Source organism: Mustela nigripes, chromosome 16 (assembly GCF_022355385.1).
Source record: "Mustela nigripes isolate SB6536 chromosome 16, MUSNIG.SB6536, whole genome shotgun sequence".
NCBI classification, from domain to species: Eukaryota; Metazoa; Chordata; class Mammalia; order Carnivora; family Mustelidae; genus Mustela; species Mustela nigripes.
Genome location: NC_081572.1, coordinates 42,889,663 through 42,908,084, shown reverse-complemented (window position 1 = coordinate 42,908,084; position 18,422 = coordinate 42,889,663). Strand labels below are relative to the sequence as shown.

General features: G+C 37.7%; 1 protein-coding gene across 2 annotated transcripts in view; it reads left to right on the top strand.

The window, feature by feature from the left end:
* The window catches only part of SSH2 (slingshot protein phosphatase 2), a 251,232-nt gene that overhangs the window by 48,477 nt on the left and 184,333 nt on the right, over window positions 1–18,422 (top strand). Inside the window, exon 2 of one of the 2 annotated variants that reach the window (XM_059380663.1) lies at window positions 7,934–8,014. The exons of the other annotated variant lie outside the window; for it this stretch is intronic. Within the exon in view, the coding sequence (XP_059236646.1) occupies window positions 7,934–8,014 (81 nt within the window). The remainder of the gene's footprint in view (window positions 1–7,933; window positions 8,015–18,422) is intronic. 2 annotated transcript variants of the gene reach the window in all.

Here is an 18,422-nt window from a genome sequence, read left to right as displayed (position 1 = left end):
ATAGTAAATATTTTAGGTTTTGCTGGCCACAAATCGTCTCTGTTACATCTTCTTTCTTTTAAAAAACAACCCTTTAAAAATGTGAAAATCATACTTAGTTTGCTGGCCATATGAAAAGAGGCCATATAGTTTGCCAGCCCTGCCAAGGCCATTAAGGCTCAGAGGAAAGGGAGATGAAGGCTGAAGTCATCATTTTGAAGCTTCCTGAAATTCTGGAATTTGAGTGGTATTTGAAGGATGGATAAGATTTACACTGAGAAATCCTATTCCTTCTGAAAGGAAGCAGTGAGTGTAGAAACATGCCTGTGATGCTTACTATAAAATAACTATGTGGTACCTGCAGAGCGTGAAAAGCAACAATACCCCTGCAGGTGAGATGGGCTAAATTGCAAGCCAAAGTTAGAGAGTACTGCGGTATGAGTACCTGGACCGAGTCAGCCACTGACAAGCCAGCTTTCTAAGTAGCTCTAAGAAATAAAGATGCCCTTTTGGCTTAAAGCCTCCATGCTGACTTGGAGCCTAAGGCAGACGGTGTCTCGTGTAACAGTTGGCCCTTCAGTAGGAGCTGTTGCTACTGTGACTAATTCAAAGACAGACATCATGTGTTTGGAGAAGACTATTGGTCTGTTAACCAGAGCTATACACAAAGATTATAACTCATCTTCAATTTATGTAATTGTTATTGACTATAGGGAAGAATTGCACCAACTAGTAGTAAGTTACTCATTCACTGAACATTTACTGAATGCTTAGTGTGTGCCAGGCCCTAGAGATACAAGTTGAGAAACTCACAGTCTCGAGGGAGGGAAATGTATATAGAAATAATTACGATAGAGTGAGATAAGGGTTAGAAAATATACATACAAGGAACTGTGGATGCTGAGAAGAAGGAACCACCAATTCATCCTGATTAAAGCTTTCTAGGTGACTCAGTCTAATTATTGCTGTCCTTCAGTGGCTATCCTTATTGCTATCCTTAATACTAGCCTATTATCTTGTGGATCGGTACCATTTATGACAAAGAGACTTGTGTGAGAAACTGTGGTTGAATCAAATCCAAATAATCATCCAGAAAAAGCAACTTCAAACATTGTACTGCTGCTACCAAGTTTTTAGGATCCTCTTTCTGTGGAAAGTATATAGCTTGTAGTGTTTGTGCTTCTCACTATATTGGTATGAATATTGGGATCTATAGAACAATTGTTTTCCCCAGTAAAATTTACAGAAAAGAAGATTCTGTGGTAGGCAGAATTATGTCCCATAGAGTCCTCATCTTAATCAGATATGAACCTGGAAATATATTATGTTACATGATAAGAGGGGGGATTAATGTTGCAGATGGAATTAAGGTTTCCAGTAAGATAGCTTTAAAATAGGCAGATTATTCTGGATTGTTGGAATGGGTGACAGTGTAATTACCAGGGCTTTTGAAAGTAGAAGAGGGAGACAAAGAAGAGATTGGATTGATAAAATATGAGAAAGACTCAACCCATCTTTACTGACTTTAAAATGGAGGAAGGGAGTCACAAGCCAAGGAATGCAGGTGGTCTCTAGTTGCTGGAAAAGGCAGGGAAACAGATTCTCCCTATATTAGTAGTTTGTCAGGGCTGCCAAAACAAGTACCATAGACTAGTGGCTTAAACCACAGAAGTTAATTTTCTCATAGTTCTGGAAGCTAGAAGTCAGAATTTAAGGTGTTGGCAGGGTTGACTTTTTTTTTTTTCTGAGATCTCTCCTTGGCTTGTAGATGTCTGTCTTATCTCTGTCTTTATATGGTCTTTCCTCTCTGTGTGTCTGTGCCCTGATCTCCTCTTATAAGGATACCAGTCATATTGTATTAGGAATTAGGACCTACCCCAATAAACGTTATTTTAATTTAATCTCCTCTCTAAAGACCATATCTCGAGATACATTCACATTATGAAATTCTAGGGATTAGTGTGGGGCGAAGGAAACTGTCAAACTCACCTAGATCCCCCAGAAAGAACACGGGTCTGCCACCACTTTGATTTTAGGACCCCTGACCTCTAGACTATAAAGATAATAAATTTGTGTTAAGTCCTCAAGTTTGTGGTATTTTGTTACAGCAAGTTAGAAAATGAATACAATTATAAGTAATTTGAGTCTGCTAATAGGAGAGTGATTGGAATAACAGTAATCAAAAATATTAAAATAAATATCTATTGACCAATGAATAGATAAACAAAACGTGGTATGTCTGTATACAATGGAATATTATTCAACCTTAAAAGGGAAAGAATTCTGACACATACTATGATATGTCTGAAACTTGAAGACATGCTAATTGAAATAAACCAGTCACAAAAAGACAAATACTGTGTAATATCACTTATATGAAGTATTTAGGGTAATCAAACTCATAAAATCAAACTCATAAAATCAAACTCATAATCAAACTCATAAAATTAATGGACATGGAGTTTTAGTTTTGCAAGATGAAAAAGTTCTGGTGATTGAACAACAATGTGAATATACTTAATACAAATGAACTCTATACTTGAAAATGGTTAAGGTGGTAAATTTTGTATTATATTATTTTAAAATACTGAAACAAAGATAGTTTTAAAAGGCAATGACAGAAAAATAAGTGTAGTGTGTGTTCATTGTATATATTGAGAGAAAGGATAGGTATATATCATTGTATATACATATAATATCTCTGAAAATATACCCAAGAAACTCACATAGTGATCATTTCTGGGAATGGGGTTGTGGAGAATCAGGAGGTGGGAGGGCAGGGATGGGAGGAAAACTTAAATACTCCTTGACACCTTCTGAATTTTGTTTGCCACATGCATATATTATGTATTGAAATCATGGTCAAGCTCATAGACACAGAGAACAGATTGGAGGCTGCCAGAGGTAGAGGAAAGCATGGGTAAAATGGGTAAAGGGAGTCAAAAAGCAAAAACTTCCAGTTGTAAAAGTAAGTCAGTCATGGGGATGTAATGGAAGGAAGGAAGGGAGGAAAAAGGGTTTTAAATGTGTAATTGGGGTTAGGGACTGCAGAGAAGGTTATTTCACTTAGGTCATCATTAGGCTATGAAATCACTTTGTCAATCCAGGTACATGTAAGTGTCAGGATAAGTAAGACCTGCTTCTTGCCTTGGCCTTTATGGGGTTAAAAGCTCTTAGTCCCAGAGTGTTCACTAGGCTTTAAGGTACACACATATTTTTTGGTTTAGTGTCTATTAGTTTATTGTCAAAATCTCTAGTTTTGTTTTGTTTTGTTTTAAGAACAGCTGAAGTGTGTTCACTTAGAAACCACCCCCCCCCCCAAAAAAAAAGTTGGGAGAGAAAATATAAATGAAAAAATAGGGAGATGCAACATGGGGGAATTTGGGGGGTAGGAAAAGAATAAATGAATCAAGATGGGATCAGGAGGGACACAAACCGTAAGAGACTCTTAATGTCACAAAACAAATTGAGGGTGGTGGGGGGAAGAGGGGAGGGAGAGGGTGGTAGGGTTATGGACATTGGGGAGGGTATGTGATATGGTAAGTGCTGTGAATTGTGTAAACCTGGCGATTCACAGACCTGTACCCCTGGGACTAATCACATATGTTTATTTAAAAAATTTAAAAAATTTAAAAAAAAAAAAGACATGTAACAGTGTTTTCTGCTTCTTAAAATCATATAAACTATAACAAGAATAAAAGACACTTTACAGTCAGTAGCAACAGGTTTTGACACTTGCAAGGTTATTTCTTAAGACTTCTACTTGCAAATTGTTAGGTAACTGCACAAGTTAGATTTTAACACTCTTCAAAACATCCTTCTTAGCACATGAGTCCTTGCATCATACATACCATATAAAGATTGCAACATTTTATTACTATAATTGTTGCTTAGAAGCTGTTCTGGATTGAGACTTCTTTTATATATGGATGTGTTTTCCTTAGCAGCAATCTTAGCCCCTGTTTTTCTCCAAGCAATACTTAGCCAAAGGAGCCTATTTCCACAGAGCTGTATCCTTATTTTTGTGGCTTTTGCATCCATAAAAAAACAAAAACAGTTCTGGACCTGTTCGGTTTTCTTACCCTTTTTGTTTAGAGTTTTACTGTAGCTAATTCAGCACCCAGAAAATTGCTTAATTCATATTAAGGGTACGATAAATTTTAACAAATGACTCATCGTGAGCTCAGTACTTCAGGGTTATATAGGGAATACAAAGTTGTCTCTAGAAGTGAAACACAATTTTATAGAAGCAAAATTTCCCTAGATAGCAGAAGTTTCTTTGAAAGAGAATTTAATGCAAATTTATAAGCCTTTTCCATCTAGTTGAGAGATTATTATTACTATCATATTACTAAGAACAGCAGCAGCAGCAGTAGTAATGTCAGTAGGCAAGTTATGCTAAGTGCTTTTCCCAGATTATCTCGAATGTAATCTTTCCATTGACCCTATTAGATAGATGCCATTATTATGCCTATATTTATGGGTCAGGAAATTCAGCTTAGAGAGATTAAGTAATATGTTCAATATCACATGGCTGGTAGGTGGCAGAACCAGGATATGAACTTAATTTAGTTAAGATTTGGATTTAGCACTTCTAAAGCAAAAATATGACTTTGACATTATCCTCTTCAAAATTCCTACTGAAATGGCTAAAGGGACATTTAAGAAGGGGGGGAAGGAGGGAAAGAAGCAAAAGAAAAGAGAATTGGTATCTGCATTACAAAGTGGGATCCTCAGGCTAGAAGAAATACTGGGAGGTTTAGTTCAATATGAAATTCAGTTAAGGCCAAGTTGAGGTGAGGGCCTACCAGCTTGAGTACTACGTATATATTAAAGCCCACCTAAGGAGTGAATAAAAGAAGCATCATATATTCCTACTTTACTAAAAACATTAATTTGATCAAATACTTTTTAGCATCCATTTAGATAATCTTAGAGTTTTTCTCATTTGACATAATGTGCTAAGTTATATTAATAGAATTCCTACATATTCATTCATTCTTGGAATAAGTTCTTCATAGGTATAAGCAGGACAGTTCACGCCGCAGAACCCAGGAACAATTCAGGAACCGGAATTACCAAGTACCCCAGAAAGCAGAAAAAAGAACTTGAAATATCTTTTGTCTTCCTTTGGATTAGAATTTAATTTGGAACTAAATATGTTGTTTGCAAGTAAATACTTGTTCCATGAACCAATTATTTTTAATGCTATGAGCACACGTAAATTGATACCTTATATCTTAATGAATTAAACTGCAATTAATAAGTATGCAATAAAATCTTAAAATAACTTTAGGAGTGCAAGTCATTACAGGACCTCCTTTTTAGAAGCTATTTTAAAAGAACTCAGGTAAACATGCTGAAATATTTACTGGAATGAAAATTTTAAAATCTTAACTAGTATAATTTGGATTAATTGCATACACTGTGGCAGTGACAAGCCACTTTTAATATGCTTAATATTACCTATGTTATCATCTGTTGTGATATGAGAATTTGGGAGAATTGAAAGCAGTTTTTATCTCTGCCTTATTAATTCCTTCAGATATTTAATTTATTTTTTTATTATGCCTTTAGCCTTTCTGATATGACTTTTAGAACTAAGTCTTCATCTATTTTGTATACTTTTGAATACTTTTTAAATTTTGAATACTTTTAAAAAACATAAATGGAAAGTAAATGTTTTTTCCCAGGTATGTGTGTCTCAGTTGGCTAAGGGTCTGACCCTTGATTTTGGCTCAAGTCATGATCACAGGGTCATGAAATTGCACACTGGGCTTCATGCTCAGTGGGGAGTCAGCTTGAGATTCTCTCCCATCCCCACACTAAAATAAATAAATCGTTTATTTTTTTTAAGATTTTATTTATTTATGTCAGAGTGAGCACAGGCAGAGTGGCAGGCAGAGGCAGATGGAGAAGCAGATTCCCGCTGAGCAAGAAGCCTGATGTGTGGGACTCGATTCCAGAATGCTGGGATCATGACCTGAGCCTAAGGCAGCAGCTTAACCAACTGAGTCACCCAGGCGTCCCAAATAAATGTTTTTAAAAAGACGTTCTTATTTTCTCTCCTCTCCAAAATGCAAGGGTATAAGAAATAAAGAGGTTTTGCATATGCAGGATTTAAAAAGTGATTTTAAATATTTGGTTTTTCTGTTTATTTTCTAAAAGAGGAAGAGGGAGGGATAATAGAAGATGAGAGTTGGTTGTAAGAAGGAAAAACCAAAGTAGGCAAAGGATCAGGGTAGGAAAGGAGAAGGAAATAAACCAGGAGAAGGCAGTTATCAAGAATAGTAACTCTGAGCTTTACTTTCATTTATTTGCACTCTAAAACTCTTAATCTCTGCAGGTATTCAATGGGTTGAGACATAGTTTCAGCTTTGGAAAATCAAAGTAGGAGTCAACTAGGATAGCCAGAGTAGATATATATGATTAAGTTTCAGCCAGTAGTAGTGAGAAGTTTTTTTGTCATTAAGAGCTTTATTGAGATATAATTCATAAAGAAAAAACTGCACATAGTTTATATATACAGTTTGATGAGTTTGGACATATGCACACACCTGTGAAAAACCATCATTATAACCATCACTAAACCTATGTTTAGTTCATTTTGAACCTCCAGAAATTTCCTTGTGCCTCTTTGCATTTTTGTTGTTGTTGTTGTCTATTTGTTTTGTGGTAAGAACATTTAACATGAGATCTGCCCTCCTAACAAATTTTAAATGCACAATAGAGTATTGTTAACAGTAGACACTGTGTGGCACAGCGGAGCTCCATAACTTTTTCATCTTACAATACTGAAACTTTATATCCATTAAACAAAAATCTCCCTTAGCGGCCGCCCCTACCCCCGCCTGGACAACTACCTTTCTACTCTCTGCTACTGTGAGTTTGATTATTTTGGACACCTCAAATAAGTGGAATCATGTAGTATTCATCCTTCTGTGACTGGCTTATTTCACTTAGGACTTCCTTTTTCAGGCTGAATAATATTCCATTGTATTTATATATCACTTTTTCTTTAACCTTTGTTTGTTGTTGGACATCTGGGTTGATTCCTTTATCTCGGCTCTTGTAAATAATGCTGCAACAAACATGAGAGGACAAACGTTTCTTCTAGATCCTGATTTCAGTTCTTTTGGATTTATACCCAGAAATGGGATTGCTGGATAATATGATAGTGAGAAGTTTTGATGACATAAACATCTACATCTCTATGCAGGGACAGCTCAGTTTCCAGCAGCTGTTACTCAAATAACAGACATTTGGATGGGACTTAATGGGTCAGAGTTAGAGCTTTTTTCTTCTCTTTTGTGGTGGTTTTAGTCATAAGGGAAAAATACTCTTGTGTTACCAGCTAATTGTTTCACTTCTTTGTCTCCTTTTCCTTATCAGTCTTCTAGACAGATTTTGAAAAAGAGATTGGATAGTGGAAGAAAGGTTTTAAATTGTTTTCTGGCATCTGTCAGGGGGACTTGGGCAGGGCATATCTTTTGGCTGTTCTTATAAACACTTGTTAGCAGAGGGCTAATGAGGCTAGTGGTTAGATACCCCAGTCGTGTCCTATGTTATATTCTAAAGCCTGACTAAACAATCAAATCAAATATGTACCTTTGGATCTGAGGATAAATGAGTGCAAACCTACCCCATTCTGAGAAGTATACAAAGTACACACTATAAAGGGTTAGTAGCACCATCTTTACAGAAAAGGGACACCCCATTGCCCAAATTGGAAATCATGGAAAATGCTTCAACTAATCAAACATTTCTCAATCAATTTTCCAGTCACCTAACCAATCAACTTGTTGGCTGTATTCTCTCCAACATAGCCGTCACTAATCGGAATTGCAACTTCTCACCTCTGAGCTAACATAACTCAGTGATTTTTGCTGGCTTTTCCCTCATGCTCATGGCCCCCATTCATTTGGATCTCTGAAATGATGTTGTTTTATTACAGAGTTCTCATTTGGAAGACAGTGAATCAGCAGTGTTACTTTGCTGTGAATGTGAAGAATCAGATATCTTTAGTGGTTCCAATGTACGTAGGTATATGTTTTTATACAGCCTTTGGTATTTCAAGTGAGCTTTTTGGGTAAATTTGGCTCTTAAATGCAACTGAGATAGTGCCTATTATTTCATCTATTTGGCATCACTCAGCCAAATACATAGTCTGTGAAAGCAAATATAAGTGACTTGGAACGAACGTCTTTATAAATAATAGGACATATATGTATGCATAATAATCTCCACTCAAGAGGTACCTATGAAATAGAGAAATGTTGTCTCCTGGAACTTTAGAGTGCATTCTCCCTCAATAAAAAATGATTGTTTTGTGGGTTTTTACATTTTTTAATTGTCAGTAGTTTCCCTTTCCTCATAGCAACTGCTTGGTATTGCAGTTTATTTCCCATGTACATAGACCTAACACATCCTGGCAGTTGATATTTTAAGCTAAATAATGTTATAATTACTGGGTCATTTCAAATGTGGAGCTATCTAACTACTATGTTATAACTATGTTATAAATTTGTTTATCTTACCTGATCCCCAACATGATTTTTTAACTATTGCAAATTGCCCATGCAGTCAAGCTGAAGTCAGAGAAGGACTTAAACTGACTTTTTTTAAAAAAAAGATTTTATTTATTTATTTATTTATTTATTTATTTATTTATTTATTTGAGAGAGGCAGAGAGAGAGAGCATGAGGGGGGCAAACAGAGGGAGAGAGAGAAGCAAGCTTCCCTCTGAGCAGGTAGCTGAATGTGGGGTTCCCAGGACCCTGGGATCATGACCTGAGCTGAAGACAGACGCTTAACAAACTGAGCCACCCAGATGCCCTTAAATTGACTTTTAAAAATTTTAAATATCTTTTCCAACAGGATAACTGTGTTTGCTCTAGCCATGGCTAAAACTAGGTTCTGCAAACCTTGATGATAAAATTTGGATTCTATTTCGGGATGTTTACTGTACATAGTAGGCACTCTGTAAATATTGTTAAAGTTTCACCAGTTGAAACTCTGTCTCTGTAAGTAAGCTGTGCCTCTTAAGTATATCACTATAGTACTGCCAACTCGTAAGCTGTCTTCTTTACTTCACCTTCATTGCACAAAGAAAGTGATCACTGTTTCAGGACCTCATTCAACTATTACATTGACTTGCCTCGTTGCACTCCATTCAGCATTGTCCATGAATATGGAATGGCAGGAAGTTCATTATTGTGACTCACTCACTAATAGCTGGAGCCATGCTCCTTCCCTAGTGCTTGAAAACATTAACTGAGGAATTCACATGAACACTCATTTATTATCAACATTTTGCAGGTGACAGACTGAAGGTGAAAAGGTTAGATTCTTCCCGATATTGTGTGATAAGCAGGAGCAGCGCTGACGTCAGGTCTCTGCTGCCACCCATCAGTGATCTCATTATCAGCAGACAGCATCATCATTGATGAAATACATACAAAGCCTCTTTATATAGTTTCCTCGAGATTTATTATTTTGTTCAGTGTGCATTAGCATCTTCTGAATTAGACTGGCTTATTTTTTGACTGATTTTGTCCTAAAGAGGCCAGTGCATGACAATCTATATAAAGAATATTTTTACAAAGTTGTATACACGGGGAGAAAAGATGACTCTAGTTTTAATGGTTTCTGAGAAACAATTAGTAGGGTATATGCATTTGCAGATTATTCTGGATTGCTTTATTTTATTGCCAGAGCTTTTATTCATTTAAGTCAGATATGTTATCTTTTCTTCTTCATAAGACAAAAATGGTTACATGTACTGGCTGGCTTTTAAAAGTATTGGATTCTCCTCCTGTTTTGTTGCTTGAGGAGTACTTCCTATATGTTTTTTCCCCTGAGCTCCCCTATCCCCACCCTCACCTTAAAAGAGTTTGAAGAGCTCCTTCCCAGCAAGAAGGCTTAAACTTGAAAACAAAATTGTTTGGAGAGTAAGCTAATAGAAATCCCAGTTTGAATTTTCTTCAAAGGAAGTGGTATGATAACTGTTTGAGGAAGGGGATGGATCTTGATAACTATTTGATAATAGAAGTTCACTACTGTAAAAAAGAGTAGGACACAAAGTCAGTCACTGAAGAATTTTCTCTTCAATCTGAGAATAGAATAATTATGAACTTTGGTTGGCTATATTTATTAATTCACTCATTCATTCATTCATTTGTTATCCAAGCATTGATTGACGGTCATGTACCAATTGCTGGTCCCAGGGCTATGGAAATTAGGTATAAAGTATAGAATCTACCCTAACAGCAAACTTTCAGCTATAGGATGAATGAAGTCTGAAGATATAACATAAAACATGGTGGCTATAGTTGATAACATTGCATTTTATAATTGATATTGCTAAAAAAAAGAACTTAAATGTTCTCATCCACAAAGAAGATAAATATGAGAAGTAATGAATATATTAAGTAACCAGATGGGGGGAATGTTTTTATAATGTATATGTATGTCAAATCACCATGATGTACACTTAACAATTTCATTTGTCAGTTATACCTCAATAAAGCTGAATTTTCTGGTAATTTACCCTTAGGAGAATTGTATACTCTATGCTTAAACAAGTTCATTTTATGAATATTCATGGAGAGCCATGAAAAGGAGAGGAGAAAATAATTTATCTGCCATACCTGGGGAGAAGAAAAGAAATATGTGGATGAGTGGAAGGAAACTTGGCTAGAGGCAAAGAAGGGGTAGCTCTCTCTGGAAGAGAGCTAACTCCCTTAGATCTCCTGGGGCTTTCTTGGAAGAGATGGGCGGAGTGTAGAAAGGCTTCTGCCTCTTCTCTGGTCCTCTTCATCTTCCATGGAAACCAGATAAAGGATAGAAGCAGTTTCTTGTTCCCTTTGCTGTGCACAGGGTTATTGAATGCCTCCATAATGAGAAAAGGGACTGGTCTGCCCCAGAGTAGGATGACTGGCAAAGTTCACAGAGGAAGAAGGTACTGGCCCTAGCTGCAGGAGTTTCACTTTGGCTTCAGATAGGAAAGAATGTAGGCAGTGACTAAAGCAGGTTGGGGTACTGGTAGCTGCAGTAGCCACTGGCAATCCTGAGCATCCTTTCCACTACCCATCCCCATACCTGTTGCTGTCCTGCCTTAAAGGAGAAAAAGCTCTGTGTGAGCTGGAATTCCAATTATCATGTTTGTGGGGGTTCAACTAGAAACAAGTGGATTCGTTACTATTACAAGGTTATATCTTCCCCAGCCTAGAGGTCAGGAAATTCTTGTTACATTAGTTTATTTCCTGTAAATTAAGCAATTTCTTTCTCTCCTTTCCCTGCTTATCTGACCCCACTCCCACCCTACCAAACAGAAGGGACACATGTAGGTGGTCATACTATTTTTGTGGTCTGTTTCATTCCTTTGCTTGGATATTAAATCCTTGCAAGGAATGCATTTTTCTTCCATGCAATCAAAATATTTTGTTTGATTAGCCCAGTGAAAGGAAGGAGTGTTACCCTTTTGTTATTAAGAAAGAAAAAAAGAAAAGCCTACCCTTGGATCAAATATGGAGAAAGCAGACAGAAAGGAAAACCTAAAATGTAAGAATTATTTGGTTTAGCATACTTTACATTTTTAATTTTTTTACTAATTTCATTTAGCCAGAAAATAGTACATCATCAGTTTTTGATGTAGGGTTCAGTGATTCATTAGTTGCGTATAACACCCAGTGCTCTTTATATTTTTTTAAAGTTTTTCTAAATTTATCTGACAGATCAAAAGTAGGCAGAGCAGCGGGGGGGGTGGGGGAGCGGGACGGGGGCGGGGGGTGGGGGGGTGGTGGTGGTGAGCAGGCTCCCCGCCCAGCAGAGAGCCAGATGCGGGGCTCAATCCCAGGACCCCGAGACCATGACCTGAGCCAGAGGCAGAGGCTTTAACCCACTGAGCCACGCAGGCACCCCCTTTACATTTTTAACTAGATTCTTTTCTAGGGCAGGACAGGTATCTCAGAACATAGCAGTATCCTTCTAGATGGTAACTTCTATGGAAGTTTTCAGGTGTAGTCATTTTGCGGAGTGGGAGAATGGCTTTGGAGAGAGAATGTTTAACCTCACTTAGTTTAAGAGAAAGGATTTAAGAATTGTAAAAAGTTATTAGTGTTAAGATAAGCAAGCCCTAATTCAAAGCCTGCTTTTGAGTAGCCAGCCTATCTGTGGGTTCAAAATAGAAGGGACTTTAATCTTTAGAATTTTTCTGAAGCAGCTTGTTTTTCTTGTATATTTTAAGTCTTGGAATGTGGTATATGGGATGATCAAAACAATGATTTATTAGCTCAGAAAGTAAGACTGTATTTATTTTTTTTTAAGATTTTTAAAATTTATTTGACAGAGATCACAAGTATGCAGAGAGGCAGGCAGAGAGAGAGGAGGAAACAGGCTCCGTGGCTGAGCAGAGAGCCCAATGTGGGGCTCGATCCCAGGACCATGACCAGAGCCAAAGGCAGAGGCTTTAAACCACTGAGCCACCCAGGTGCCCTGTAAAACTATATTTAAAAGGGAAAACTGCTATTGTCGTTAAATCTACTTCTGTAAGACTCTGTAAGATTGTGAACAGACACACTGAACTGGGTGTTGTGGATCAACCTACCGATACAATGATAACCAGAGTAGCAAGCAAGAAGGTGGTGATGGTATGGAGGCCGACAGTATGCGCATCTGGTCATTTCTGATTATTTGTATTTACCTTCTTTCATTCAGCTCTTAGCACTCTATTTCCTTTTTTCAGGCTCATTTGCAGAGATATCATTTCACTGGACAACATACACAAATAAAAAGGGAAAAAATGAAAATTTGTTGCTAAGAAGATGTGAGTTTTATTATGCGCTCCAAATGATCAGTTAGCCAGCAGGAAACAGCTGTTCCACCAGAGCTGAGGATTTATTTGAATTCTTCTGCATCACCTCTGCTGCATAGCAGAGCAATTTCTGATTAGGGCACCTGGTCAGAGAGTGGGATAAAAGTGTTGCCAGTGGCAAAAACATAGTTATTTTTCCCTTGGAAGGAATCTGATTTAAATGAATAAATTGTGTTTGGTTTGGTTTGGGGTTTTTGGGGGGGGGGTTGCAAGTAAAACTGCAGGTAATATTTAAAACAGATTAGATATAGATGTATAGATTATAGATATTTCAGAGCTGACCAAAAGAAGGTAAACACTGCATTGGAGTATAAGATATTTCTATTTTTCATGAACTAAGTTTATAATGGATGAGTTTCTACAAAATATGAAATTACAAAGGACAATGTAGCAAGTGATCATGAAACAGCTTACAAGTATAGAATATAAAACTATAATGAAATATTTGCCAAAGGTGACCCACCTACAAAACAATTACATTAAAATGATGTACACATTTAAACAGATATCCACTACCACCTCACATGAATAGCTTAATTAATCATTAAAAAACGAAAAAACTCACTGCTTTCTCTGGAAAAGGAGAGTCACACCATAAGCAGAAGAAATTCGAACAAGACTTCACAAGAGATTATCATGGGTATGAGTAAATGAATGACTTGGAATGACCTCTATAATTGTGGTCACCATTACTGAAGAAATGACACAGAGATCTACCTCCTGTGATGTCAAACTTATTTTTCTTCGTTCCAGAGTAAGATATAATCAGAAAGCATAGCTTAACTGTTTTATCTTAGAATAACAACTGAAAAACAATTTTCAACTTTTCTTTTAAGAAATCTTACCCTCAGGGGCGCCTGGGTGGCTCAGTGGGTTAATGCCTCTGCCTTCTGCTCAGGTCATGATCCCAGGGTCCTGGAATGGAGCCCGGAATTGGGCTCTGCTCAGCAGGGAGCCTGCTTCCTCTCTGCCTGCCTCTCTGCCTACTTGTGATCTCTCTCTGTCAAATAAATAAATAAAATCTTTAAAAATAAAAAATTAAAAAATCTTACCCTCTTGAAGCGACTTATGTGAGGAAAAATGAGATTTATAGTAATCTTGGGTATATAAAGGCTATTTTACAAATTACCCTTATCATTTAACCCACAAGTTCTCATGGTGTCTGCACATTAGAATCACCTGGTGACCTTTTAAAATAATTTAATGAGAGTCTCACCCAGTCCAGTTAAACCAGGATCTCTGTGAGTGGGACCCAGGTATAGTTATTTTTTAAAGTGGTCTCAGGATTATTCTAATTGAGTGAGGGATTAAGAACGACTGTTTTAACTAGCTATGCTAATTTTTACACCACCTAAAGCAGAGCTCCAGTCTGCAATGTCTGTAATATGTTTCCTTGAAGAATGGACAAAATAAGACATCGACCAGAATCCTAAGAGTTGACTTTGCATTTGATAACTCAGTTACAATGCATTTAACTTTTTTTATTCAGTGAAATTCCTTGGCTAGGCTTATGTTAAAAGAGGAGCGAGATACTGAAATTTGATGATCCAAATCCTCAATGAACGTGTATCAATTAAGGACCAGGTTTTCCATGAAGTTACGAAGACTTATGCTTCCTGTGTCAGTAATGCTGGGAGCTAGCATAAACACAAAATATTAAAGATCACTTTTAGACTTTGTATATTGTGTTTTTTAAAGTAAAACATACATATAGAGAAGTGCATTTATCTTGCACTTTTATGTATATCTTAAAGAATTTTCACATACATCCAAAAACTGTGTAACCCATACCTAGATCAAGAAACAATATTACCACTCCCCTCCACCAATTCCCCCTTCTGCCAACACCCCTTTTCTCCCTTTTAATCACTATTCACCTTCCCAGCCATCATCACCCTCAACCCACAAGGTAACCACTATCATGAATTCTTGACCATATGATTTTGATGTGAGCATGCGCCTGTGCTCTTTAGATGACCCTCCTTGGCCCCCAGAATCAGGGCTCAGCATCATGTAATAAAGAGCTCAGGCTCAAGGTTCAGACAACCCGGGTCAGAGTCCCAGCTCCACTATTCCCTGTCTTTGTGACGTCACTTCTCTAAGCCTCACTTCCCAATCTGTAAAATGGGGATAATCATAATACCTGTCTCAGAGAGTTGTTAGAATTAAATAAGATGACTTATGTAAGGTACCTAGAGGGCCTGGCATATTTTCTGTGCTACATAGAGAGCAGGGGCAGATGTAGGATTTCCTGGTGTCACCAGCTCTTTCATAGAGCCAGGACAGTGCCACTGTTGTCCCATGTTTATTGTCCAACGCTGTAGGGGAGGAGAAGGAAAAAATGGACATCTTATCCTTTATTTGCCTTGTGGCATGAGTAACTTGCGGCCACTTCTAAAATATACTCTTTAGGGGTGCCTGGGTGGCACACGTGGTTAATTAAGCCTGTGACTCTTGGTTTCAGTTCAGGACATGATCACAGGATCATGAGATCAAACCCAGCGTTGGGCTCCATGCTCAGCATGGATTCTAATTAAGACTCTGCCTCTCCCCACTGCACACACTCACATGCGTGCACACGCTCTCTCTCCAATAAATATTTTAAAAATAAATAAAATTTATTATTTAAATTTGTAAAATGGTCAGTGAAGGGCCAGAAATGTTTTCCTATACATTCTTGTATTCTCCACAGTGCCTAGCATAGGGATTTGCAAGTTGCAGATATTTAATGCCTTGGGTAGTGGAATCTAAAAATGATGCTTCAGCCACAGCATGCATTCCCCTGTGCTAGATTTATATTGGTTCAACTTCTGGTCCTTCTTTTGACCCGAGACATATTTTGGAGATACCTGGCACCGGGATACAGAATGTAGCAGTGAAACGATCGCAAGCACACACCAAGAGGTTGTCCTGATTTATAAATAAATCAGGAACCAAATAAAAGCTCCGACGAACTGAGTTATCCGGCTTTCATAATCTGAGGCAGGATCTGTTCAGGTGTACTTGTCCCTTATTTTGGTTTAGGAAAGCAAGAAAATAAGAAGATGGCATGACTTAAAGTTTTTTTAAATTAATAAAATTATACAAACTACAAACTTTTTTTTTTTTTTAAGATTTTGTTTATTTATTTGATTGAGAGAGAGGACAAGTAGGCAGAGGAGCAGGCAGAGAGAGAGGGAGAAGCAGACTTCCCACTGAGCAGGGAGCCTGATGCGGGGCTCCATCCCAGGACCCTGGGATCATGACCCCAGCCGAAGGCAGATGCTTAATGACTGAGCTACCCAGGCGCCCCCAGACTTCTTTTAGATTGTAGTTTGGAAATAATTTACCCTTTGAAAGGTGAGCAAGGCAATCTATTTAGCACTTAGTATTTGCCAGACATTGTAGGTGATTTTCATACAAGTTAGTGTTGGATCCAAGTCTTTGAGGTTAAATACTTTTAGTATTTCCCATTTAAAGCTGAAGAAACAGAGCCTTGCCAGAGGTATGTGACCATGCTGGTAGTGACAGCTGAGTCTGCCTGACACTCTGAGCTTTTATCCTTATGCTGTATTGCCTTTGTCCTTGAATGGAATTATTGTTATTCTGGTACTAGGAGATTGGGGGCAAATGGAATAGTGGTTCTCAGCTTTGTTTTTGCAACCAAATCTGTGGAGCTTTTTGAACATAGACTCAAATCTCACCTTAGCAACTTTCTCATTCAGTGGGTCTTGGACATCTTTATTCTTTACAGAGGTTCATAGGTGGTACTTCATGCAGCCAATGTTGAGAATCATGGTTCTTAGAAATTCTGTAGGGAGGAATTATAAGATTACAGATCTGGGGGCATCTGAAGACTGAATTTAGGATATTGTAAAGACACACTGTTGACAGAAGTTTAGGGAAAGAGGAGGTAGCTTAGTAACAATCAAGTTATGTTTCAACAGGTTAGATAGTACGTATCACCAGCAATTGGATATATATCACTGGAGTATTTTATAGCCAGATTAATTCTTCATTCTGTCTATGAATTTCTGGAGTGCTGCCACTGTTGTACTCAAGCACAGTCCTTCTCAACCCTAATTTGCTTTCCCAAATATCTTCTTACTCGGTGGTTGGGGTGAAGTCCTAGTGAATTTGCAATTTCAGACTATTAGGCAAGAACTGCTAACCCTGGAGAGAGCAGTGGGTGGCCCTGATTAAAACAAATGTCATGGGAGAGTTGTAAATTTAACAAACTCTTAATCTTAATGGATCCTATCTTCTGAATTCCTCCTAATGCCTTTTGTTTGTTTTGTGTAATTTTATAGCATACTTTGGCAGTAGAGAAGGGTTAGTAACTTTTCCTTTCACTTTACAGTTAGGAAAATTGAGCTACAAAGGCCATGCTGAGAACTATAACTAAAATAATGGCTAACATTTGTTGAACCCTAACCATGTTCCTGATTCTGTAGGAAATGTTTCTACATGTATTATCTCATATTACATTTCTGATGTGAATAATGTTTTAGGGATAATGAAACTGAGCTCATTTATTCTAGTTATTTGAGTCTACTCTTTGGCAGGTACCGTGCTAGACAATGAGTATCCGGTGGTGAACAAGTCAAACCCCATCCTTAATGGAACTTACATGGGGAACTTACTTAATAAAAAATAAGTATGCAATTGTAAAATGTGACAGTGCAATGAAAAATACAAATGGGGAAATAATAATAATAATAACAAAGCAGAATAGCCATTTAGATAAAGGATGGTCAAGAAGGGCCTCTCTAGGGGCGCCTGGGTAGCTCAGTGGATTAAAGCCTCTGCCTTCAGCTTGGGTCATGATCCCGGGGTCCTGGGATCAAGCCCCACATTGGGCTCTCTGCTCAGCAGGGAGCCTGCTTCCTCCTCTCTCTCTGACTGCCTCTCTGCCTGCTTGTGATCTCTGTCTATCAAATAAATAAAATATTAAAAAAAAAAAAGAAGGGCCTTTCTAAGGGTGATATTTTAGTTCAGAATAGTTCAGGGATTTGCTTAGTGTCACACATCTATTAAGTAGTGAAGTTCAAGTCTGATTTCCAAGGCTCTGCTCACCAAGCTATACAGCCTGTCAGATACATGCTTGGAATCTACCCCAGGCTTGTGCCTCTCCTGTTTGGTTTGACAAGCTTTCCTATCATGGCACTGTACCAAATTTCCAGGAGCATCATAAAATTTATGATTATGAAATTATCATAATAATTCTTTCCTCCTAAAATGCACTAGAAGGCAGCAGGGAGAAGGGGTAGTAAAAATATTGCAAGCAGTATATGAATTTCAGCAAATGAGAGAGAGACATAGCCCCAAAGATCTGGAAATCTCTGCTATAACTGTACTAGGTACATTTGCATGAGGAAGTGCTCTCTTGGCATGCATGGGCTGGAACTGGAATTTCCACTTTGGATCAACATCTTATTTCCTGGCCTTATGTGAACTTAAAGAACTTGAAGGGCTGATCCAGGAGCCAGGCAGAAGACATCTAAAGAAAGAATCTGACAGAGAAATGTTACATGGTGGCTAGAACCTCAAGATACTTGGGAAAAATGTTGGAAGGAAGGGACATTCTGCT